This window comes from Thamnophis elegans, chromosome 2, assembly GCF_009769535.1.
Source record: "Thamnophis elegans isolate rThaEle1 chromosome 2, rThaEle1.pri, whole genome shotgun sequence".
Classification (NCBI taxonomy): Eukaryota; Metazoa; Chordata; class Lepidosauria; order Squamata; family Colubridae; genus Thamnophis; species Thamnophis elegans.
This window is the reverse complement of record NC_045542.1, coordinates 170,791,709-170,817,809: the sequence shown is the minus strand read 5'-3', so window position 1 is coordinate 170,817,809 and position 26,101 is coordinate 170,791,709. Positions and strand designations below refer to the sequence as shown.

Genomic DNA, 26,101 nt, shown 5'->3' with positions numbered 1-26,101 from the left:
TTTCCCTCTCAGTCACTCATTCCCCCTCCTGCCTCCTCTTCCCCCATCTCCCCCTTCCTTTCCCCCCTTCCTCCTCCTCCCCCAGCTCTCTTCTTGTTCCTCCTCTCCCTTCTTCCTCCGCAGAGCCTCAGATGGGAGCCTCCATGGGATCCGGGTCCTTGACTGAAGCCCCCTAACTCTCCTCTTCTGGCTCCCTTCCAGGCACCTCCTCCCACTCAATGAAGTATTTCTCCACTTCCATCTCGGACCCTAGTCAGGGGCAGAAGCCCTACTTTGTTTCTCTGGGGTATGTGGATGATCAGGTCTTCAGTTACTATGACAACGACAGCCGGACGATGAAGCCTCGAGTCTCCTGGATGGAGAAGTTGGGGAAGGAGGATCCCCAATACTGGGACAGAGAGACAAAGATATTTCGTGACCATGAGAGGTTGTTCGGAGTAAGCCTGGAGAACCTGAGGATTCTCTACAATCAGAGCGAAGGTGAGTGATGGGTCTGGTGGCTCCTCCGGCCCCATAATCCCCTCCCCAGGAACCAGAGGGGGGAGAAAGGGGTCCCTTCAAAGGGAAAGGCTCCTTCTACACCTTTTGAAAAGCCTTTTTTATATATTTTTATTCTTTTCCTTAATCAATATAAGATTGTCCTTATCTCCATTGCTCACGATTTCTGCCAATTGCAGTTAAAGGAAACGTTTAAATTTCTCCTTCTCTCTTTCTGGATGTTGATATAAACTGAGGTAAAAAGAGGCCGAAATCTCCCCTCCCCCCATGACAGTTGGAGGGTCCTGGGTGGATCTCCTGCTGTGGGGGAGGATGGGGATCACAGGCCTCTCCCCTCCCTGAAAAAAGGGCAGGTGGATCCTAAGGAGATCCTGGGGGAAGCAGATTCTCCTCCTCCTCTCTGTTTCCACCCCAGAGAAATGAGGGATCTGGTGCAGTTCCACCTGGGGAGAGTAGATCCCTTTCCTTTTTGGGGGCAATGAGGGGGGCCCAAACGCCAGGAGCTTCTCCTCATCCTCCAGTTGGAAGGAGAGGCCGGGGGGCCCAAATGGGGTGGGGGATCTGGGGGGGGGGATCAGAGGTCCAGGATCCTCCCGATGGTCATGAGGGGGAAAGAGAGGAGAGGAAGAAGCCTCCATTTGGGGCCCTTCCTGAGTCCCTCAGAGCCTTCCTGGCTTCCCCTCCTTGGTCCCTCAGGCTGAACTCCTGCCCTGCCCTCTTGGAGGGGCTGCCCTGGATGGGGGGGCTCTTTCTTCAGCATAGCCCCCCCCCTTCTTCTGCCACCTTTGGGGGGAGAAGATTCGCCTCCAAGGAGACTCATTTAGGAAAAGGGATGGAAGGAAATGTGTGTGTAGCTAAAGGCTCCTTTTGGCTGAGGAAAACCTTCTCCACAAACATCCCCCATTTCCCCTCCTTTCCTCCCAAGAGCTCTGCCAGTCCTGGCCCTGATCCCCCAGGATCCCCCCAGATCCCTCCAGGCCCCCTGCTGGCCTCCCAGGGGATCAGGGCTGGGCCCAGAGGGCTCCCCCTGGTGGAGGAAGGAGGAAGGAGAGCGGCCGGAGGGGAGGGGAGCCTCCTTTCCAGGCTAAAGAGCCCCCAAGGTCCCAACCTTCCCTCCAAGGGAGGCTGCTTCCCCCCCCCCCCCATCGCCTGGGTCGCCTCCTCTGGACCTTCCCCGGCTCCCTCCTCTCCTTTCGGAGGCCTTTGGACCACAACTGCTCCCAATACTCCAGATGTGGTTGCTCTGCCTTGATTCATGTAGAGGCTGTGTGACATTTGCCTCTCCTGTGTTTTCAATACTGTTTTAATGATCCCTGACGTCCTGTCAGCCTTTTCAATTTTCTACCTGGTTTTTACTTAAACCTTTCAACAAAAAGATAAAAACTATTGGAAAGTAACATAAGGAAAGAAGAGAGAGGAAAGTTTATAACTTCACAGCAGTTATAAACATAAATATATTTTAGCCTCTCTAAAGCCTCCTTTCTTAAGCTTTTGACCCTGGAGGATCCCTTTTCAGATGTCAGGAAACCCCCTGAACATCCAGGCTCAGAGATGGGCCAGAATTGTTTCATGCGGAGACCTGTAGAGATGCATTAATGGTGTTCTTACACTAAACATCAACAACGAAACTTGCCTTTTCAATGTGATCCCTGTGCTTTCTTTTTGCTGTACAAATATTCAATTCTGTGCCAAACCTGAGATAAGAACACATTTCATCTTCAAGGGAAAGAAGACAATTTCTGTCTTAGCTTTGGATGCTTCTGAAATGACAGAATTTGTTCTCAGAAATTAAAAACTGCAGCCAAATATTTAGTGCTTTCCTGTGAATGGCAGGAGATTCTTCTTGGACAGAAATCCAGAACTATTTTTTCCATGGGGAGATCAGGGAATCTCCTCTCGAGGGAAGGATCAGACTGGATCTCCTGAGGATCTTCCTCTTCCTCCAAAGGGAAGTTCTCTGGCTGAGCAGAAGATGCAGAGAAAGGATCCCCCCACTTGTCATTCCTGGGTGTGGAGAGGGAGGGAGAGGACTGGTCAGTTTAGTTCAACTCTACTTCCAGGTGGTTTTCCCTTAGATTCAAGGGTTCCTGGCATCCTTCCTCCCTCTCAAGCCCACACAGGAGTAGAAACAATTCAGGATTTCCTTTTGGTTTTCTTTTAAATCCAAGAATCTGTTCACGTGAAGTTGAAATATCTTCTCCAGGGCCTTGCAGAGCCTGTAAGCTTCAAACTTCATTTCCAAGGTCAATAACCCTTTGGGTCTCCAGATCAGACTGGGCCACTGGCTGCTGTTGCTGAGGGAAATATTCCTTTGGGCCCCTTCAAGACTTCATTCCCACATTGCACTAAACCATGGTTTGTTTCTGGTTAGCCCAAAGTGGGAACCAGCCCTTGTGACTTGGTGCTGTTTGTGAACACAGAGCATGATTTATGGTCACAGGGATCCCTGCAAGCTTTTTCCAGATCGAGCAGATCCTCTTTGAGGCACAAGATTCTCATTCCCTCTTTGCAGCTGCAGGTTCAGGCAACTGTTCCCTCTCTGGGATACCTTCCTCTCCCTCCCCAAGAGTCTCCCCTGCGGAGGAATGGCAGAAGGAAAGATGGAAGGGTCTCCGTCCTTCCGTTTCTTTGCGACTCCTTCTTCTGAGCCAAGGTGGCTCCTCCTTCTGAGCCAAGGTGGCGCAGTGGTTAAATGCAGCACTGCAGGCTACTGCTAGATCAGCAGGTCAGCGGTTCAAATCTCACCGGCTCAGGGTTGACTCAGCCTTCCATCCTTCCGAGGTGGGTAAAATGAGGACCCAGATTGTTGGGGGCAATATGCTGACTCTCTGTAAACCGCTTAGAGAGGCCTGAAAGGCCTATGAAGCGGTATATAAGTCTACTGCTATTATTCTTTTCTCAATCTCCCTTGGGATCCTCTACTGGATTTTCCAGATTCCCTTTTCCTGGGGAGATTCAGTGGCTCCATCATGGGGGGGGGGAGGAATGCAGGGATGCTGGTCGAGGGAAGGGAGAAGGGCAATTACTGATGGGGACTTTTTCCCCTTGAATGCTTGGGAGGAAATGGGGGTGTCAGTGCCTGTGTCAAGGTCACTGCAGGGAGGGGGTCTCTGTCTATCTTCAGGACTCCCCAAACCATCCTCCTGTCTGTCTTTTAGGCCTTCACACATTGCAGGAGATGTATGGCTGTGAGCTCCGAGGAGACGGGAGCAAAGGAGGGTTCCAACAATTTGGCTACGAAGGGAGGACCTTCCTCACCTTCGACAAGGAGACCCTCACCTGGGTGGCTCCTGACCCCCTGGCCCAGATCACCCAGAGGAACTGGGACGCTATTCCAGGATAAATCAGAGATATAAGTCCTACCTGGAGGAAATCCGCATTGAGTGGCTGGAGAAGCACCTGTCCTATGGGAAGGAGACGCTGCAGAGGACAGGTGAGCATCTGGATCCAGACTTTCCTCCTTTTTGGCTGGATCTCCTGTACACATTCAGCCCCTTTGGGTCCCTGGTCTTTAGCCTGTTTGCCATGGTGGGAATCCCCCTCCTACTCTTCTAGCTTCTCTTGCATGTAGACCCCCCCACTCCCCTAGGTCTACCCCTCCCCCCTGGATCAGCTGGATGAGATTAGGATCAATGGGGGAATTGCAAACAGGAGCCCCCACCAATGATTGCCCACAGCCCCTCCCTGCCTGGGGAGGACCCTCTCTCTCTTCCATTGGCATCAACCTCTCTCTGAGCCCCCCCCCCCTTTCAGAGACAAAATCCCTTTTCCCAATTGATCCCTGTGAGATTCCCTTTGATCTCTCTTCCTCTTAAAATTGGCGTTGTGTCTCTTGGAAAGAGGCCTGGAGCAGCCTCAGATTCAGGGGAGCAGAAGAAGAGGCAAAAAGTAGGGTGAATCTTCTGTATTATTGTCTTGAAAGGGACCTTAAAAGACCATCTCCACTTTCCCTCCCCTGAAGGGAGCAGCCCAAGATCACTCAGAGTTCAAAGCAGCCAGAGAGGAATTTCCTTGGAGCCTCAATTGGCTTCCCTGGGAAGGACTCAAAATCAGGAGTTCTTCTGGTTGAGCCTTTTCCAGATCTGGATAATTTCCTAAAACTCTTGTAGAGGCTACAAGTGTGGAATGTAAATCTTTGGGTTAAAACTAAGTGGTGGGAGATTTTCCTGCCCCTCCAAGTTTCCCACCCACCTTCCAGGCTCTGGAGGGGCTCAGAGTTAATTCTGGGGGTGCCCTTTCTGCAGAGACCCCAAAGGTGACGGTGAGCAGCCGGACGGAGGTGGAGGATGGGATGGAAACGCACATCTGCCGCGTGGATGGCTTCTACCCCAGGGAGATCGATGCCTCCTGGAGGAGGGATGGGGAGGTATGGCTGGAAGAGACCTTCCATGGGTCTGTGGCCCCCAACGCGGATGGGACCTACCACTACTGGCTCAGCATCCGGATCGACCCCAAAGAGAGGAGCCGCTATCGGTGCCACGTGGAGCACGACGGCCTGCAGGAGCCTCTGGACTTGGAGCTGAAGGGTGAGAGGCTGCAGGGAGGGGAAGGCTGGGCTCTCTGGCAGGCTGGAGGGTGATGGGAAAGAAATCTGAGCCCAGCTGTGTCCAGATGTGAGCATAGCTGAGCTTTCATCCATTGATCCTTCCAGTGTTTGAGGCAGATGGAAAGGGTGATGGAAAGGACAGAATCCCATCCCAATACTTGGCCGATCCTGATGAAATTCCTTATTTTACTTCAAATAATAAAATACAAACACGGAAACTGAAGTAAAAAGCATGCAGAGCTGCCCAATTCCACTCAGAGTCATGACTTATTGGAGTAGCCTATAAAAAGAACAAAAATGTTTTTGTTTAACAAATGTTTGTTTTATTGTGTTGGATAAGTTTTTGTTTTGGAAGCTGCTATGAGTCAGAAGGTGGCAAAGGGCTGTTTTTGAGTGGAAAAGCCAAAGATGAATTCAGTTGCCTTCATGCTGGGCTGGTGTGAGAAGAAGGCAGCATCCTGAGGACACGTCCTCTAACAACAGATAGCAAGGCGCCTTCATGTTACTTTGAGAAGGACCCAAAAATGAGCCCATGGAGTTTTTAATTTGGGGTATTTCCAGCTTTCACTTCTTTAGGTCTCTTCCCTGGTTGGGAAGATTGTTTGGGGTTCTCCTTCAATGATCTGCTCTTTCTCCCAATTCAGAACCAACCAATTCAAAATCCAACCTGGGGCTCATCATTGGCTGCGTTGTGGCTGCCCTTGTCCTGGCGTGTGCGATTGCTGGGATCCTGGTATTCTTCAGTAAGTATATTTCTTGGGGAGGGGGGGTGATGGAAGGAAGTTGGGGAGATTCCTCCCCCCACCCCAAGTCTCTCCCTTTGGGGAGCTTCTTCTGGGCTTCCTTCTGTCCTGTTTTCCCAGCCCTCTTGGGGAGCATCTGAGATTTCTGCCTCTTGCTGGGACTCCAGTTTCTATTCAGCTGAGTCTGAGATTTGGGCTGTCCTGTCTTCTGAGTTGGGAAGAGGCATCCCAGTTCCTTTGTCCCTTTCAAAGGCTTTGGTCAGAGAGCAGCAGAGAAGGATTTCCATGGAAACCTCCCTCCCCACCCAGCTGCTCCTTCTGCTTCCCCCAATTCCCCTCCATCCATCTCGGAGGCAGCAGGTCTCTCTTGGGGCAAATCAGGAGATACATTTGTATTTTGTAGATCTTTCTGTCTTGGTTGATGGGACTAAGTGACAGTGAAGCATCTGGAGTTCTTCCTCCTACAGAGGGAGAGTTTGGATGATCTCTGGTGGATTCTTTTGAGCTTTAACTGGTTTTTATTCTTGCAGAAAAACGTCAAGATGACTACAGAGCAGCACCAAGTGAGTGAATTGTCCTCTTTCCATCTAATCTCTAACTTAGAGCAGGGACCAGGGACACCATTACTTGAGAGGGGTGTGTGTATGTATGTGTCTTCCTCTTCATGCTAAGAACCAGGCTCAGGAAGTTGGGGCCCCTTTTCATTACAGCCAGGCTATTAGTGGAAGTGGAGACCTCTAGGAGAAACATCTGGGAGAAGGAACCTTTAAGAAGAGGAGAAGATACAGGTGGTGGAAGGTCCCTCTGACTGAGGACATGCTCTGTTCCCCAAGTAGGCAGAGAGGAAAGGCTTGGCCAAATGAGAGTCAGAAGCTCCATAATACTAGGGGACAAAAGGGGCATTTTGAGGGAAAAGGAGCTTTGGGGGATACCAGCTGGATCTCCTCTTGGTCTCCCATCACAAAGGATCTCTGAGTAAGAACTGGTTACAAAAAGAAACTTTTAGGTCAGCTCTGCCTTCTGCCTTTGGGTGATATAAATATAAATTTTAAGAATTCTTTCTGATGCCTTTTAGCCAAAGCAGTTGGGTTCAAACTCTCTCCGTGTATTTGTGTGTCTTTATTTGTGTGCGAGAGAGAAAGGGAGGGAGCTGGAATCAGAAAGAGCTGAGCTTCTCCACCTATAAGCCAAGAGACACAGAAAGACAGACAGACATCCTCCCTCATCCTCTTTTTCTTTCCTTCTTTTCCAGCAAGTGACAGAGGACCCAGCAGTTGAAACCAGGGTAAGTCGGAGGGAGCAGTTGCTGAATGAGCCATTCTGACCCTTTGGAAGACTTTGGGGGGGGGGGGATGAGGGGATGAATAGAGGGAGAGGCCCCCACTTTTTAAAGGCCCCCCTAATTCATCTTCCCTGGGTTCCCTCTGTGACCAGTTCTGGTGAAATAATTAAAGTAGAGTTGGTTTAGTTTAGTGGTGAGTCCACCAAGTGAGACTAACTGGGGGATGGTGAGTTCTAGTCCCGCCTTAGGCATGAAAGCCGGCTGGGTGTCACAAAATCCACTTTCCTTGCACTGGTTGATTCTGCAGAGGAGAAGGGAAACTCTCCCTGTTGGATTCAGGCAGGTGAGGCAGCCCAGAGTCTGCATGGTGGAGCCTTGGCCCCTTTGGAGGAAAGAGACCTCCATTCTTTGAGGGGAAATAAGGAAACCATCAGTGAGGCCATCATCCCCAGTGGTTAGAAACTCCTCTGGTGGCATAGCTGAGACCTGGCTTACTCTGGAAGGGGGGGTGTTCCCTCTCTCAGAGATGGGCCCAGATGGGTTCAGGGTTTGGGATCCCAGCTGAGACCCCTGGCAGGATCGGTGGGGTTACAGGGGTCATCGGAGAATCTCTTCTGCACTCAGGAGGCTCCCACCCTACAATTCTGGTGGTGATTTCCTGTTTGTGACTCTGGGCTCACCAGTTGGGATTGTTGCTACCGTGACCCGTCAAAACCGCGTTCCACAAAAGCGCGGTCGACGAAAGCGCGTATGTGACGTCATCACAGCGCGACGAAAAAGATCAAAAAATTGAAATAAAAATAAAATTAGAGCAAGCCGATTCACATAAAGGTTAGGGTTAGGTTTAGGGTTAGGTTAAGGGTTAGGGTTAGGTTTAGAGCGTTAGCGTTACGTTTAGCGTTAGGTTAAGGGTTAGCGTTAGGTTTTTCATTAGGTTAAGGGTTAGGGTTAGGGTTAGGTTAAGGGTTAGGGTTAGGGTTAGGTTTAGGGTTAGGTTTGGGGGGGTTAGGGTAAGGTTTTCGCTTTATTTTTACATTTTTTGATCTTTTTCGTCGCGCTGTGATGACGTCACATACACGATTTCGTCGACCGCGCTTTTGTCTACCACGGTTTTGTAGTGGAACCGTTGCTACTGTACCAACCTCCCTGATGCATGGCCAGGTCCCTGCCTCAGCTGCTGGGGGCATCTCAGGGTTGGCATGAGGTTGCCCAGGATTATGGTCCTGGGAGACCTCAATCTGCCATCCCTGGGTTTGGCCTCCAAAGCAGCCCAGGAGTTCATGGCTGTCATCCGGGGTCCGACTGGAGACAGAGGTCACACACTGGACATTCTACATTCTACGTGGCATTTCATTGAATTTTACTGTGAGCTGCCTACAGTCACCTTAATGAGATAGGTGGAGATGGGAGTTTAATTAATAAATCAATAAAAAGCTTTATGTCCTCTGAGAAGTTTGGGAAGCTGAAGAGGTTGAATGGTGAAGGGAGAGATTTCTCCTCCTCAGAGGATCCAGACATTCTGTGTCTTTCTCTCCAATCCAGGGAGCAACCGGACTGTTTAGCAGCCCCCTTGCAGGTGAGTGGTCTCAGTGGGGGCCGTATGGGGTGAGAGGGAGGGGGCCTTTGGGGTCCAAGGACCAAGTGAGGGTGAAGATGCTTTGGGAATCCCTCTTCTCTCTCCTATTCACCTCAGACACTGGAAGGTAAGGAATTTGGGGGAGGGGGCTTGGGGGAGGGGTCTTCCTGCCCCCAAACTCTGATCCTCTGGCACCTCTCAGGCTCTGACTGTCTTGATCCAACCAACCCTTGGATACTTTCTCCCTCCTCTTTGCAGGGGAGACGCCCAGCATGAGGAGAGAGGAGAGAAGATGGGGTCGGCATGTCAGCCTCTGCTTTGCTCCTGCTTCAGCTGCCATAGAAACGGGGAGGGAGGGACATGGTATTTGGGAGGGGAATCATTGTTGTGCTGGAGGAAGCTTCTAGACACTGAACTGACCACCTTACTGCGCATGTGGAGGAGGAGTGTTTCCTGCCAACGGTCCAGCATTCCATCCTGGTGATGCCTTTCAAAGTTATCTCACACCTGACATTTGGGAGAAATATGATTGGACTGTGCACGGGGAGGGGAATGAATTATACAATATCTTATTAGCTTTCGCGCCTAATTAAGCAGACTCAGCTTAGCTTCGCAACTGTTCATTTATGATTAGTAAAAGTACACTTGATTTCAATACAAATGGAGTCCAGTGGTTTTGTTTCCTGATTACTGAATGAAGTGATGCTGACAGGGCCTCCTTCTGAATTAGGCCGGACTCTCAGGAGGAGCCCTTCAGGCCATTCCGGCATGCTGGAGCCCGGAGGGATTTTTGCGTCTTTCATCACTGCTTTTATCACTGAATCAGTAAACTTTTTTTATTATGATTGAGAAGCAGAGGAGAAAAGAATATATTATGTGTTACTAATTGTGGAATCAAAAGATTTCAAATTGGGTTTTGTAGATAATAGTTTATCATAGATAAATAGGTTGCATAACCCCCTTAATGGGCTTTTGCTGATTAGTCTTAGTGGATAGAGGTTGGAGGCTAAAGATGAGGTTTTAGAGATGGGTTTATAGAGAATGGGGTGAGCAATCGGATGAAGAATTTATTGGTTTTACTTTAAGAAAGATTGATAAGTTGTTAATTTTCATTATATTTGTTGGGGATGAAGGTGGAGGTTACTTTTTGTTTTTTCCTTGTGTTAGTTTTATCTGTTTAATGTGATCTTCGATGAAACTATTACTAAGAGAAGTATGCGTTTTGAGATTTTTACAGCTAAATTAGTTGATACATTTTTAATTGATTATTGCACGGTTATTTGACCATATATTTCATAACACAAAGTTTGACAATCAATATACTGAGTGTAACTTTAGACACTGATTTTTTTATAGATTCCCATTTATGGCTTTTCATGATTTAGAAAAACGGATGATGGAATCAATTGTCAGGCTGCTCTCTCCTTCACAATTGCACAACTTTTGTAAGTTTGCCAAAATTTCTTTGATGGAAATAAAGCATTTCTTTTCCTCTTACTTGATTGCTGTATCTTTGGGGAGGTTGGAATTAAGAGGGATTCTACCCTCCTTGTTGATCAGAGACCCCGATTCCAATTTCCCTTTGAGTGATGGGAAGGGGGAGGAAGCAAAGCAAAATCCAGAAGGAGGAAGAACTGGGGGGGCTCCTGTGGGCTCCTTTGGGGAGGAGGCAGCCATTTTGCTCCTGTGTCCAGAGGTTCCTCCAGCATCACCAGTTGATCTCCCAGCAGGCCTGGGGATAGGTTTCTAATTACCCGCCCGAGTGTTGACTGTTGAGTGTATGTTGTGGTTTACCATTTTATTTTGTTCACTATTGTTTGTCTCTTGGTACTGCACCCCCTCCCCTTGTGATTGTAAGCCGCCCTGAGTCCCCTCAGGGAGAAGGGCGGCCTATAAATCTCAATAAAATGATAAAAATGAAATGATCTTGTGTAAAAGGGCTACCTGGTCTTGGCTTGGGGGTGGCAGCAACAGAGGCTGCCTCTCCCTCAGACCCTCCTTTGCCTCAGGCTGTTGGCCAAGTGGCTGCTCTCTGAGCCTCACCCAGGGGCCCTTCGGGAGGCAGGAGCTGAATGCCCAGCCAGAGCCCTCCTGGTCCCCTTGCAGAAGGGCAGCTTCTCCTGCTTCTGGAAGATCCTCTCTGGGCTCCTCAGCTGCCCAAGATGATGCAGTGGCCCAAGAGTGGGGAGACCCCTGATTGATGGGAAAGGTGTCCCCCCATATTACAATGGTTGCTTTGGGAGCACGGAGGAGTGAAAAGGATGGGGGTCTCTCCAGGGTGAAATCTACTTACCTTCACTACTGGTTGGCAAATGTGAGTGTGCGCACGCCCCCTCCATGCATGCGCAGGGCCTTCCGCACATGCACAGTGTCCAAAACAGGCATTATGGCGTCTGGGTGGGTGGGCGGAGCCTGCTTCCGAGTGCGCCTGCAAAGGGTTCGCTAGTTGGACTGTTGACAGCTTTGTTTAAAAACCGAGTTGCTAATTCCAATTTTGGTTGTTAAGTGAGATTACCTATACCTAGGGATGGGATCCTACCCGTTTAACGAGAGAAAGAAAAGACAGAAAGAGAGAGAGGGAGGGAAAGAGGGAGCGGGAAGGAAAGAGAGAGAAACAGAGAAGAAGAGAGGGGAAGAGAGAGACAAAAAGGAGGGAAAGAGAAAGGGAAAGGAGGGAAGAGGGAAGGAAAGAGAGGGGGGAAGACAGAAAGAGGGAGGGGAAGAGGGGGGAAAGACAGAAAGGGACAGAGGGAAAGAGAAAGAAAGAAAGAAAGAGAGGAGGAAAGAGAGAGAGAGAAAAAGTTGATATTACAAAAGTTTTATTGTTGTTAAACATATTTCAAAAGCAGGGAAAAAATGAAGGGCATAAAAGTGCATTTATCATGTTTTTCGTAGAACAATTAGCTGAACTCTGCCTTGTTTTATCATTATTTTAGGAAGTAAAACCTCAGTATTCGGATCAAATTGCTGTGTTGGCACTTTGCGATCAATAAGTGGATTTTGGGTTGCAGTTTGGGCCCTCGGTCTCTAAAAAGTTCCCTATCACTGCTATAGGGGCCTCCTGCTTGAGCAGGGGGTGGACTAGAAGACCTCTAGGTTCCCTTCCAACTCTGTTCTTCTGTTAATTCTGAAGAATTGCCACTGGAGCTATAGAAAGTGTGCAAAATGGAGGAAGGGAAAAGTTCCCTTCAAGAGAAGCTCAAAACAAGAAGAGGCTCATTTTGAAGAAGTGCAGCAAAGAACAGGAGAGAGAGACAAATATATTCCTTCCATCTTTTACTGTTGCACTTTATTAATAAAAATATAGAAACACACAATTAATTTTTTTTACTGCCTTTTTCTATTGAACTTAAAGCCATTTCCCTGTTTTCCACAGAAATATCACTTGAGTAGGAGAAATTTGAAGGGTGCAACCATTTCGTGGCCATTCTCTAACTGTGCTAAAGGAGACCCATCCATGGGACTTCCATCCAAATCCAGATTTACAACCACTAGAAGGGATCACAGAGATATTTTAGTTAACAAAACAAAGAGGAAGTCTGAAAAGCCGCAGCAGGAGAGCGAGGCTGCTGCCAGCCGTTTCACCTCGCGCAGCGAATTTCCACTGGGTCCCGGGGCTTCTGCCGGGCGGCACAAGCCCGGGAAGCGAATGGAAGTTTTCTGCGCGACTGAAACAGAAGCCGCGGCAGGAGAGCGAGGCTGCTGCCGGCCGTTTCACCTCGCGCAGCGAATTTCCACTGGGTCCCGGGGCTTCTGCCGGGCGGCACAAGCCCGGGAAGCGAGTAGAAGTTATCTTGACGACTGAAACGGACTCCAAACGGACTCCACGGCAGGAGAGCGAGTGAGCAGCCGCCCGAGAACTTCCACGCGCTTCCGGGGCTTCTGCCAGGCGGCGGGAGCCCCGGAAGCGAGTGGAAGTTATCTTGACGACTGAAACGGACTCCAAACGGACTCCACAGCAGGAGAGCGAGGGAGCAGCCGCCCGAGAACTTCCACTCAGTTCCAGAGCTTTGCCGCCCATGCCAGCGCAGCACAGGGGCTGGCTGTGAACTCCGCAAAGGGGGAGAAGGAGGAGAGGAGGGCTGTCTCCTCCCCCCAGCGCCTCCCGATTCCCACCGGTACCAAATCATAACATGAACATGATTTACTCACCAGTAAGTAAGCGCAGCTGCAACCCCAAAACAAAGACGAAATGAAATGGGAGACTCGCGCAGGCGTGCTCAGCTAAGGAGTCCAGCCAATCAGTGAGCTGGTTGGGATGGAAAATTTTCAGCACGTGGCGTGCTGAAAATTTTCCATCCCAGCCAGCTCACTGATTGGCTGGAGTCCAGGCCAATCCAATCAGTGAGTGGCAGGCTGGGCTGGCTTAAATTTGTAGGAGGTAAAAGGCTAAAAGCACGCTTTTTTTGGCGCTCGCCGCTCCCCGCCCATCAGCTGCTAGCTTGCTGGGCTGGCTCATCTGGTAGGATAGAGAACAGAACGATGAGCCAGCCCAGCAAGCTAGCAGCTGATGGGCGGGAGCTGCGAGCGCCAAAAAAAGTGTGCTTTTTAAAAAAGCGTGCGGGACGCGGGAAAATGCATTGGAAAGCGGGGGTGTCCCGCCAAAAGCGGGACATCTGGTCACCTTATACTTAAGACCACATGATTTGTGCCCAGATGAGAAAGACAACCTCCTCTTCCAAATAGCTGAAATTCAGCAACCCTTGACTGGCCAAAAGCTGCTAGAGAGGCCAATTTCTGGGTCCCTCTCTTTCCCTAAGAGAAGGCTGTTCTCCATCTCCCCAGCCGATCCTTCATTTGGCCTCTACAAAAGCAGTGGATCCTATGGGCCAAGGTGGCGCAGTGGTTAAATGCAGCACTGCAGGCTACTGCTAGATCAGCAGGTCAGCGGTTCACATCTCACCGGCTCAGGGTTGACTCAGCCTTCCATCCTTCCGAGGTGGGTAAAATGAGGACCCAGATTGTTGGGGGCAATATGCTGACTCTCTGTAAACCGCTTAGAGAGGCCTGAAAGGCCTATGAAGCGGTATATAAGTCTACTGCTAAGTCTACTGCTATGGCTGAGCTCCCCCTCGCAACTCCAGAGGTCCCTCCGCCTGGGTCCTTTCCACCAGTCTGTAGTAGGGGCCTCTCCGGCCCATCAGCTCCGTGTGAGTCCCCTTCTCCACAACCTCCCCTCCTTCCAGCACCACAATCTTGTCTGCGTTCTCCACCGTCTGCATCCGGTGAGCAATCACCAGCCCCGTCCGGCCTCCACTCTTCACAAACTGCTGGATCTGGAAAAGGAAGCAGTGATCCAGAGAAAATCCTGGGTTCCTTCGATGCTCTAGATAGAAGCTCCCTCACATTCCCATTGAAAAGTGTTTCTCCAGCTCTGCAATACAGTTTGGCCCCAAAGGTTTTGCAGTCTGGAAACCAATAAAAGCCACCCAAATGAAGGCAAGTCTGTGTGTCTCAGGAGAATGTGGCATCATCCACTTTGGGTCGGTCACCGGGACTAAAAGTTTAGTCTCAGCATCTTTCAGATTCAACCTGGAGCCTCTCCTCAGGGAACTCCCCTCTCACCAGAATGTAAGGAGCACAGAGGAGAAGCTGCCCCCCCCCCATTTTCCCTTCCCTTCCCAGCATCACAATCTTGTGAGAATTCACTGGCACAAAATATTCCAATATTTGATTTCATTCTGTAATTCTCTTTGCTGTTTGGCTCTATTTTCTGATTTAATTTGATGTATGGTTGGTGTGAGAAGCTCAGAGTCGGTTTACGACCAGAGTGGTTTGTCAGGTTGGTAAAATCAATAAATACATTTACTGCACATCTGTTCTAAATAAGCATTTAGATCCATATTATCTGCTCACATAGTGCTATTGTTCAATAGTTTTCACTGTACAGAAGCCAGTCGCTCTCGGAGGACTTGAGATTCAAATCATAATAACTCTTAGAAGACAAGCTGATAAAAGAAAAGATAATTCAATAGAAGAACTCTAAATCAGGAGAGGGCACCCTGACTTTAAAGTCTATTTATCACCAAGATAAACCTGGAAGAAATTACGATACATGCGGTTGAATAAACCCAGTTTTCCTATGCTGTCACCTCTCAAACATTCAGATTAAGCCCTTCAGCGACCCTAAACTACTCCAGCCAAGGTCCACTCCCAGCCCCTCATGGACTCCCCCCCACACACACACTCACTGCATCATCACTCTTGAAGTCCAAGGCACTCGTGGCTTCATCCAGCACCAAGACCTTCGGGTGACGGATCAGGGCCCGGGCGATGGCCAGCCGTTGCTTCTGCCCAATGGAGAGCTGGTCCCCCTTTCCCCCCACCTCTAAAAGAAGGCAAGCAAGAGAGACGGAGGAGATCGAGAGCAAAGTCCAGACCGACCAAATCTTGTTGCCCTAAAGGGATGGCAGAACCATCAGTGGGAGAACAAGGCCAAACTTGAAGCTCTTTGAAGTGGGAGGGAGACATGCAGTTTGGACAGCTGGCTCTCTTATTTCCAGGGCAAAAAGTCCAGAGGAGGGGAAAAGACTCCTGCAGTTTTTAAGAACTGTAGAAGAGATTTTAGAACTCGTGATTTTTGACGGTGCAATCAGCTCCTTGAATTCTCTTTTCTGCATTAGTGGTTTAATGATATGACTACAATTAAAATAATCAGTGTAATTTGGAGCTTCACAGATGGTCCTAAAGTTACAAGAGCTTTTGTGCCAGGAATTTTCATTGCTAAGCGATGTGGTTGCAAGGTTGATGTTTTATGACCGCTCTGCTTAGTGAAGACAATCCACGCCTTCCCAACGGCCATTGTTAAGATAATCTCACTGGTCATTAGGCAAGGATCTCCTGGCCATCACCTGCCGGCTCCTCACAAGCAAAGCCAGGAGGTTGGCTACAGGTATTTGCAGGTCCCAGGAGGCTCACAAGGAGGCTGGCAGGGAATAGGTGGCTGACGTCAGGGGTTGAAGGGGGGGGGGGTTTGTAGCAATGCAAGTGAGGCTGTTTGGATGTGGGTTGGTGAGGGAAGAGACACAGGCAGCCACAGCCCCATACGACACCTTTTAGCCCCCGGAAGGTCTGCTGCCAAGCCAGGTCGAGTGGGTGTATGGCCGAAGCACACATGCCTCCCTTTGTGGGTACTGGAGTCGTTCCTGCCGGGTGGGGGGGAGTTTCCCCCCAGCAACATGTGACCTCCCCCCCGCCGGCTTCCCCATTGACTTTGCTTGTGGGAAGCTGGCAAGGAAGATGGCAAAGGGGGATGCAGTGCTTGTGGGGCCCTGCAACTGGGGTTAAGTGCAGTGGTGGCCAAGCACCCAGATTGCGATCCAGTGACTGCGGGGGAGGGGCAAAGTCAGAACTTCAAGGATTAGTTGCAACCTCCGTTTGTTCGGCACCGCTGTAATTTGGAACAATAGCCGAAGGAATGGTCGTAACACGAGGACTACTGTATATATTGCAACAAAGGAGTCAGGATTTCCCTTCAGAAGAATAAAGAATTAGGACTGGTGGGTTTACCGGGAGGGAACTGGGGGTTTTATGGGATGAATCAAGGGGGGGATTTTGCCCACCTGCATCAAAGCCTCCTTCCAGTTCACAGATGAATCCCAAGGCATCGGCTTCTTTGGCTGCTCTGATCACGTCTTCCTGGCTGCAGCCTTGTAGGCCGTAAGTGATATTCTCCCTGATGGACCCAGAGAACAGGAGGGGCTCCTGGCCCCCCAGGGCCACCTGCAATTGGACAGGGAGGCCGATCAGGACAGGGCTGGGCTGAGGGAGAAACTTCACTGATTTGATTGATTTTGATTTTATTGCACTTATATGCCGCCCTATTCCCGGAGGGACTCAGGGCGGCTTACAAACCAAAAGGAGGGAATACAGACAAGAGGAAAAACAACTAACTAGCAACTACAGGAAGAATTTAAAAACAATCAACAGCCACACAATTCGAGCAGAGACGGGAACTCGTCAGCCCCAGGCCTGTCGGAACAGCCAGGTTTTAAGGGCTTTGCGGAAAGCCTGAAGGGTAGTGAGGGTCCGAATCTCCACGGGGAGCTCGTTCCAGAGGGCCGGAGCTGCCACAGAGAAGGCCCTCCTCCGGGTGGTAGACAATCGGCATTGGCCGGTAGATGGAATTCGGAGGAGGCCTAGTCTGTGGGATCTAATAGGTCTGTTGGAGGTAATTGGCAGCAGTTTTAGAGGTTTTATTCGACTTATATGCCGCCCTATTCCCGAGGGACTCAGGGCGGCTAACAAAACCAAGGGAAGGGGAGGGGGAACAATACAAAAGGGAAGCAGGCGGTCTCTCAAGTACCCAGGTCCGATACAATGAAGGCCTTTATAAGTGACGACTAGCACCTTGAAGCGTATCCGGAGACTAGGGCAGCCAGTGCAGCTCGCGGAGGATAGGTGTAATGTGGGTGTACCGGGGTGCACCCACAATCGCTCGAGCGGCTGCATTCTGCACAAGCTGAAGTCTCCGAATGCTCTTCAGGGGCTGCCCCATGTAGAGCGCATTGCAGTAGTCCAGTCTTGAGGTCACAAGGGCATGAGTGACTGTTGCGAGGGCCTCCCGGTTCAGGTAGGGACGCAATTGGTGCACCAGGCAAACCTGGGCAAATGCCCCCCTGGTCACAGCTGACAAATGGTGTGCTAAAGTCAGCTGTGGGTCCAGGAGGACTCCCAAATTGCGAACCCTGTCTGAGCGGTGTACAATTTCACCCCCCAGCCTGAGAGATGGAATACTTGGCCAATTGTTGGGAGGAAAACACACAAGCCACTTGGTCTTGTCTGGATTGAGTGCAATCTTGTTTACCCCCATCCAGACCCTAACAGCCTCCAGGCACTGACACATCACGTCAACCGCTTCACTGACTTGGCACGGGGCGGACAGATACAGCTGTGTATTGTCCGCATACTGGTGATATTTTATCCCATGCCGCTGAATGATCTCATCCAGCGGCTTCATGTAGATGTTAAACAGGAGGGGGGACAGGACCGAACCCTGCGGCACCCCATACTTAAGGGGTCTAGGGGTCGATCTCTGCCCTCCAACCAACACCGACTGCGACCTGTCCAAGAGGTAGGAGGAGAACCACCGAAGAACGGTGCCTCCCACCCCCACCCTACATAACCTTCGCAGAAGGATACCATGGTCGATGGTATCGAAGGCTGCTGAGAGGTCAAGGAGCACTAGGACGGAGGCATGACCCCCGTCCCTGGCTCTCCAGAGATCATAGGTCAGTGCGACCAAAGCTGTTTCCGTGCTGTAGCCAGGCCTGAATCCAGACTGAAAGGAGTCTAGATAATCGGTTTCATCCAAGGACCGCCGGAGCTGAGAGGCTCAGCCTCATCAAGCACTTCCCAAAGTGGGGCTGGTTGATGCTCAAAGTTGACACTTATGGTGAAGAACACAGAATAACAGAGTTGGAAGGGACCTTGGAGGTCTTCTAGTCCAACCTCCTGCTCAGGCAGGAGACCCTACACCACTTCAGACAAATGGCTATCCAACATCTTCTTAAAAACTTCCAGTGTTGGAGCAATCACAACCTCTGGAGGCAACTTCTGTTCCACTGATTAAGTGTCCTCACTGTCAGGAAATTTATCCCCAGTTCTAAGTTTATTCTCTCCTTGGTTAATATCCATCTGTTGCTTTTTGTCCTGCCTTCAAGCGCTTTGGAAAATAGGTTGATTCCCTGTAGAGATTCTCAGTCATCCTGGTCTCGGTTGTCCTAAAGGGGCTTTTTCAGGAGGGAAATGGACTTTCTTGTTTCTTCTTTGGAAGATGCTTTGCTTTTCATCCAAGAAGCTTCCTCAGCTCTGACAGTACAGAGGGGAATGGAAAAAAGAAGGAAGGCCAGTTGTCTCCTGAAAGAGCCCCTTTGGGACAGGTTTCCTCTCTCTTCTTTCTGGCAGCCCCTCAAATATCGGAAGACTGTTATAATGTCCCCCCCAGTCCTTCTTGTAGTGGATCTGACATGCAGACATCAGTTTCCCCACATCTCCCAACTGAAGACCTTGAGCTGTTCTCCGCTCTTTTTCATTTGGAAGCAAAGGGGCAACACCCAGCCAGCCTCACCCGATTCTGAAAAGCTACGTCAGACCGTGTTGGCATCTGGATTAATTGCCGGTCTGTGGCGGGACTAGGAAGGTCACCAAAACAAATCACATCCGGGTAACCTTGACACTGTTGCCAGAGAAACGGTACGGCCCCATTTATAGATCACAGGAGATTCTGAACTTTTATCTCAGGATATAAACCACGGATGCAGAATTTCCTGAATGCCGGACCTTTTGACTTATCAAGGAACATAAGAAATCAGAAGCCTTTCATTCCATGCATCTTTTACTACCTTCTGCACTAGAGAACAGCTGGGCATCTTTGGAGATTTCAAGCACCTGTTTTGTGGCTCCCAAAGTTGCCTTAATGGCATTGCCTTCCCCATTCTCTGGGGCGTTTTTGCATGTCAGCCACACAATTCTCAAAATCAGAGGCTCTCACCCCGTTTTAGAGACAGGAAATGCAGAGAAAGCCCCGTGTAGGCCAGGGGTGTCGAACTCGATTTCATTGAGGGCCACATCAGGGTTGCGTTTGACCTCAGGGGGCCGGGTGGACGTAGCCAGGGTGGGCGTGGCCAGCTCAATGTCACTCATCGAGGCTCCATTTTCAGCATGACGGCCCTTCCGGGCTCTGTTTTTGGCTACGACAACCTCCTGCAGCCCTCTGCCAGCCCAACATGGATAATTGATGCGCAAAATATAGCCTCTCATTATCAAGACAACCCCTGCCTTCTCGAGGTGCCCACTGTTTTCCAACAGAAGGGGCTCTGTCGACTCTTGGGCCCGGCGAGCTCAAGTAGTACTCAGCCTAGAATCATGGATCCCGTTGATTCGGGATGCATGCGACTCTACAGTGAAGGGATTGGCGATACCGTACCAACGCTAAAGACTTAAGTCAAGTCAAGTCTGCCAGCCCAAAGGGAGTTCGGGAGTGCCGTGCGCAGCTCTCCCAGGCTCTGTTTCGGACTGCGATGGCCTCCTACAACCCTCTGCCACACGGCCTCCCTGAGCTCCATTTTCACTGGCAGAGGATTGCAGGAGGCTTTCGCAGCCCAAAACAGAGCCAGGAAGGCTGTGTGTGGCCCTCCCAACCTCCCTTTTGGCTGCCAGAGGCACCCCGGGCAGGTCCTTCACTGTTTTCAGGGTGCGCCCGCGGACCAGATCAAAGCACCCCATGGGCTGGATCCGGCCCCCAGGCCTTGAGTTTGACACCCTGGTGTAGGCCATAAAAATTAGAATTTTAAAACACAAGCAGACAAAAACTGCAATGCTCTTAAAGCCCAATCAGTCCCAGCCACGTCCTGCTAATATCACATGGTCCTGCCTCCTCTGCATCAACCCCCCTTCCAAAACATCACCAGGTGTTGCCCTTCCACCACCCAAGGGGACCAAGGCCTCACCCTGCAGGTGATGAGACTCACAAGGGACACTGGGTTGGTCTCATTCAAACTGCATGGCCTAACATTTCTTCCCTCTCCATTTCCCAACCACTTTCTCTTCCTTGTTGAATCAACCCCCATTCTGGTGCCCAGAAACCCAAACATTTCAGTCCAGAAGAGGGTGAACCTCAAAGGCTTCCCCTCACCCTCTGCTGCTCCCAACCAGGCTGCTCCCTCCTCTCTCACCTGCCTATGGAGATACTTGTGCTCGTATTTCCCAACTGGGACTCCGTCCAGCAGGACCTCCCCGGATTGGGGTTCGTAGAAGTGCTCCAGGAGGGCGACGCAGCTGCTCTTTCCACTGCCGTTTGGGCCCACCAAGGCCGTCACTTTCCCAGGGCAGAGCTCAAAGGAGACATTCTACGCCAAAGAGATGCAAATGCATGCAAAAGGAAGCAGGAAGATGTGATGTTAATGAACGCACGTAAAGGCCAGCCATCTACAACTCCATCAACTTCTAAAAAAGCCACATTCAACAGGCACCCTATGAATATCACATACAGAACAGCCCAAAGCACACACTCTGCTGTGAGAAAGCTCCCTGAGGAGGGGCTCCCGTCCGAGTCCAAAAGTTCGGAAGATGAAAACTCTGGTGCCAGTGACTGACCCAGATTGGATCCTACATATCTAGATCAGAGGTGAAATTCAGCAGGTTCGGACAGGTTCTGGAGAACCGGTAGCGGAAATTTTGAGTAGTTCGGAGAACCGGCAAATACCACCTCTGGCTGGGGAGGGAATGGGGATTTTGCAGTATCCTTCCCCCAGGAGTGGGGAGGGAATGGAGATTTTGCCGTATCCTTTAACGTCTCAACATTCTTCCTTCCAATTTTCTTTATGAAAGTGAAAGGATTCGGCTGAGTTTTGTAGAACCCACAGCCCACTTGACTACGTTACTTAGCACCTTTAACAACTTCATTTGAGTGATGTACTGGTGGCGAGGTAGCGCAGTGTTCAGAATGTAGTATTGCAGGCAAACTCTGCCCACAGCCAGAAGTTCGATCCTAACCGGCTCAAGGTTGACTCAGCCTTCCATCCATCTGAGGTGGGTAAAATGAGGATCCAGATTATTGGGGACAATAGACTGACTCTGTAAACCATTTAGAGAGGGCTGCAAAGCCTTGTGAAGTGGTATATCAGTCTAAGTGCTGTTGCTAGTGCTTCCTACTGTTAGGGGGTCACGCAAAGCCTTCCAGCTTCCTATAAGGTACCTTCAGGACCTGGATCTCAGGGCGGGAGGGATAGCAAAAGGAAACATTTTGGAAGGAGATGCGTCCCTCGAGGGTTTCTGGAGACAGCGTCCCTTCTGTGCGGACCGATGGCTCCCGGTCAAGATATTCAAAGACTTTCTCCGCAGCGCCCACATTGCTCAGGGCATCCCCGTAGGTGTAAATCAGGGCCTGTGGGAGGAAAAGGAAGGAGCAGCAACATTAAGACATGAGAGCATCTGCAAAGGGAGGAATACAGTCTGCAAAGGGAGAGCCTGGAAACTGTTCAAGGACATCCCAATAGGTGTGGAGTTGAAGTAGATGTTTCCCATAACTATGAGAACTTGTTTACGGGGACTACATGAGAGGCTGGGGGCTTGGAAAAATATTGTTTTATTCTACGGACTGGGTTTGAGAACCTCAGAGTTAGTTTTGCTTCGACATTACCATGCTGTGTATTCAACAAACAGTAAGGTTTTTGGAAACAGAATGATCCTGAACTTTTATTTGGATTCTCGAGCTGGATGTTGACACTCCCACAAAGTGAAATTGATATAACTCCCATAAACAGACCCAGAAACCTGGATCTATAAGTAACGTTAAACATCGTTCAACACTAAAATTTGACCACCACCGTGTAGTGAATGGAATTGCTGGATGGAAATGCATTTTAGTTCTTGAAAAGGAAAGTAAAAGGAAAAAACGCAGTCAGAATCCAACTGCAGGTTGTGATGGAGGCAGGAGGGTCAAATGAACAGAGGGATGAGGAATGTGGCAGCTACCGAAAAAATCGGCACGCCAATAACGGAGAATATTTGTAGCTCAGGGTTGAAATAAAGGGTCCTTGGTGCCTTCTGAGCTTGCTTGTTTTCTTGCAGATGTTTCATTAGCCAAAGTAGGTAGCATCACCGGTGCTGTTGTCTACAAATGTTCTACAAAAAAATGAGCAGGCTCAGAGAGCACCCAGACCCTCAACCTGAAGTGCTACGGAAAAGAACATGTTCAAATGTTCACCCACCTGTACACACCGTCCCACATTTGTCTGGTAGAGGATGAAGGAGACCAAATTTCCTCCAGTCATGAGGCCGGTGTGGATCTGCTGGTAGCCACAGAAGAGCAGGATGAGCTTCATGCTCAACCGGAGGACCTGGAGTGGGAGGAAAACGGAAGGCAGAGGCTGAGAACCCCGCTTCTCTCCCATGCCATGGGGTCTTCTGTTTCTCCTGGGTGGGCTGAGTGGGCTACGCCCATCAATGCAGAAGCCCTTTCGTTTCTATATGAAATAACACTGTACTGCTAACACACAAAACCTTTGCCAGAGCAATTCTCGAATACAGCTCGTCTGCCTGGAATCCACTCCGTATATCGGACATTAGTGCAATCGAGCAGGTCCAGAGGTATTTCACGAGAAGAGTCCTCCACTCCTCTGCTCACAACAGAATCCCTTACCCCACCAGGATAGAAATTTTGGGTTTGGACAACCTGGAACTATGCTGCCAATGGTCTGACCTAAGCATAGTACATAAAATTGTCTGCTACAACATCCTACCTATCAACAACTACTTCAGCTTCAACCTCAATAATACTCAGGCAAACAATAGTTACAAACTCAAGGTAAACTCTTCCAAACTCAATTGCAGAAAATACGACTTCAGCAACAGAGAGGTCAATGCCTGGAATGCTCTACCTGACTCCGTTGTTACATCCACAAATCCCCACAGCTTCAACCTTCAACTGCCTACTATAGACCTCGCCTAAGAGGTCAGTAAAGGGGGCGTGCCTAAGCGCTCCAGTGTGCCTTCCGTCCTTGCCCTACTCTCCCCATTTATTTGTACTCATTTCCATTGTTCATGCCCATGTTTATACTTATACCTGTCATCTCATAATGTTTGACAAACTAAATAAATGAAGAAAAAAAAAGAAAAACCAGTTATTAGAGGATCTAGGTCAGGGGTCACCAACCTTGGCAATTTTAAGACTTGTGGACTGCAACTCCCAGAATTCTTCAGCCAGCCATGCAGTCTCCAAGTCTCAAAGTTGCCAAGGTTGGAGAGCCCTGAGTCCCCGAGAACTTACCCATACAACAAATAGGTAAAGGATCCTTTCCAAGTCCCTTTGGTTCTTCAGCCGGCAAGTGTCCCCCAAGGATGCCTCGTAATGCTCTGACTCCTCCTCCTCGGTGGCAAAGCTGCGTACGGTCTCCATGGACGAGATGACCTCATGCACCACCTCCTCTGAACAGGCCACGGAGTCCTGGATGGCCTTCAGCAAAGCCTTGATGGACCATGAAGGAAGCGGCAAAGTCAGCCTCCTGAAAACCGCCTTGGACCAGGCCTCCTGCCAGTGGTGGCCTACCCAAACCAAAGTCCAGTGGCCTCGTTCTTAGCGGGAGGCCCCCCAAAATGCTTCCTTCCACTCCACCCCATTTGATTTCGTTTCTTTCTCGCATGTGACCAACCGGATGCCAGAGAAGAAGCTAAAGAGGGAGATGTATTCTCCCACTGTTATGCTTCCTTCCCACAGCCCACTGGAGAATTTCCCCTCCATGCACAGAGGGGAGCTGAAATCCTCCAGGAGGCTACAGGAACATTGGAAAGCAAAAGCGGTGCCTGCTAAGAGGATTTCACCAGATTTCAGCTACCAGACTTCAGGCAGCTCTTTTGCTCCATCCGATAATGGCCTGGGAGATGGTGATCGGGAGTCCCTGGAGGGCAGCCATTGGCCAAAACAATTATGAAAGCGTCTTCTTAACAATCGTTTCGCTCAGTGACCAATTCTGGTCTCAATTGTGATCATAACTAGATGCCCATCTGCTTTTTCCCTATATTTCTATTTCACAGGTGGTATTCAGGAGGTTCTGACCAGTTCTGGAGAACCAGTAGTGGAAATTTTGACGAGTTCGGAGAACCGGTAAATAACACCTCTGACTGCCCCCACCCCCATCTATTCTTTGCCTCCCGAGTTTCAGTAGATCAGGAGGAAATGGGGATTTTGCAGTATCCTTTCCCTGCCACTCCCACCAAGTCACACCCACCAAACCATGCCACACCCACCAAACCATGCCACACCTACTAAGCAACGCCCACAGAACTGGTAGTAAAAAATTTGAAGCCCACCACTGTTCTATTTTCCTTTAAATTGGCTTCCTCATCCTCTTTTTCAGCTACTTCTCTGTCTCTCCTTGTAGCTACTGGCATGAAGTAACCTCCTCCTCTTTTTCCTGTCTTCCCTTGAGGACAGGGATAGGGGTGCACACGCACAATCCCTTTTCGTTCATCCAAGGAAAAGGGGAAGCCAGGCTACACAACCAACAACTCCTCCTTTTGTGCAAGCCACACAGACAAAAGGAGTGGGGTTTGATCCCATGGCCGCCATCTTGCCTTTTCTGGCCCCCTGGAGATGCCACCGTCTTCTGGTGCTGCTCAGCTCCCTTGAAGTCTCTTTTGTCTTCCGCCCTCTGGCTTCTTTTTCCTTTCCCTGAACTGGCCCATTCCCTCCCTCACCCAAGTTGGGGCTCCTTCCCTGCCTGCAATTGGCCCCAGAAACCCGGAAGTGTCCGCCATTCCCTCTAGGCCACCCTCTGCCTCCATGATCCCTACCTGACGACGGCCATCATAGACCTTCTGGGCGGCCATCATGAGTGGGGTCTCGATCAGCATCAGCAGCGTCAGGCGCCAGGACAGGCCGATCATGAACATGTAGAGCCCAATGGCCTTGATCAGGGTGCTCAGGAAGCGGCACTGAGCGGCTCATCATAGTTGTCTCTTTGGAAAGGCGGGAGGCCAGCGCCCCTGTGGACAAAGAGATGTTGTTCCACAAATGCCACACACAGGAAGGGCGATTCTGGAGAACAGTCCCCCCAGGAAGGAGAGGGCCAAGTTCTTAACACGGTATCCAATGACAGCAAAGAGGATGCTCTTTGCTCAGTGGCTAAGACGCTGAGCATGTCGATCAGAAAGGTCGGCAGTTCGGTGGTTCAAATCCCTAGTGCCGCGTAACGGAGGGAGCTCCCATTACCTGTCCCAGCTTCTGCCAACCTAGCAGTTCAAAAGCATGTTCAAAAAATGCAAGTAGAAAAATAGGAACCACCTTTGATGGGAAGGTAACAGTGTTCTGTGCACCTCCTGCATTTAGTCATGCCAGCCACATGACCACGGAGACGTCTTTGGACAGTGCTGGCTCTTCGACTTTGAAAGGGAGATGGGCACCGCCCCCTAGAGTTGGGAATGTCTAGCACACATGCTACCTCAGTAGAAGTAGCCTGCAGTACTGCACTCTAACCACTGCGCCACCATGGCAGCTTCCTGTTTAGGACCTCACCTGTTTTCACCTCCTGGAAGAAGGCCAGGTCTTGCCACAGCAGAGAAGAGAAGAGTACGTTGCGAGTCCGGATGACCATCCGGGAGATGGTGAACGTGAAGAGCCCCCCACGGCAGCTGGCAAAGGCGGAGCTAGAAGGGAAACAGCAGTGGGGATTGGTTCCTGCTCCACCAATGGAAACTGAGTCACAGCTCCATGTGTGAGCACCTACTGGATTTGACCCGGGTGCAAAAGGAAAGACATTTTCCCACGGACAGATCTATCCCAATGTTTGAGGTTAAATTACAGGCAGTCCTCGAGCTACAACAGTTCACTGAGTGACTGTTCAAAGTTACAACGACACTGAAAAAAAGGACATGACCATTTTTCACGGTTACAACCGTTGCAGAAGCTTCGGAAGGGACTCCTATTTATTTTGATTTCTTTTTGCTATAAGTAGAAA

The 26,101-nt window shown here is 50.1% G+C and overlaps 3 protein-coding genes across 4 annotated transcripts in view; 2 read left to right on the top strand and 1 right to left on the bottom strand.

The window, feature by feature from the left end:
- LOC116503395 (H-2 class I histocompatibility antigen, Q9 alpha chain-like) overlaps positions 1 to 8,942 on the top strand; it is a 132,432-nt gene extending 123,490 nt beyond the window's left edge. The window contains exons 8-9 of the mRNA XM_032209795.1: positions 8,612 to 8,645; positions 8,904 to 8,942. Coding sequence (XP_032065686.1) covers positions 8,612 to 8,631 — 20 coding nt within the window. The 3' untranslated portion in view covers positions 8,632 to 8,645; positions 8,904 to 8,942. The remainder of the gene's footprint in view (positions 1 to 8,611; positions 8,646 to 8,903) is intronic.
- LOC116503374 (major histocompatibility complex class I-related gene protein-like) overlaps positions 1 to 26,101 on the bottom strand; it is a 556,717-nt gene that overhangs the window by 473,799 nt on the left and 56,817 nt on the right. The gene's annotated exons all lie outside the window — the stretch shown is intronic.
- The window catches only part of LOC116503377 (BOLA class I histocompatibility antigen, alpha chain BL3-7-like), a 118,448-nt gene that overhangs the window by 69,163 nt on the left and 23,184 nt on the right, over positions 1 to 26,101 (top strand). The window contains exons 5-6 of the mRNA XM_032209754.1: positions 4,743 to 5,024; positions 5,689 to 5,787. Coding sequence (XP_032065645.1) covers positions 4,743 to 5,024; positions 5,689 to 5,787 — 381 coding nt within the window. The remainder of the gene's footprint in view (positions 1 to 4,742; positions 5,025 to 5,688; positions 5,788 to 26,101) is intronic.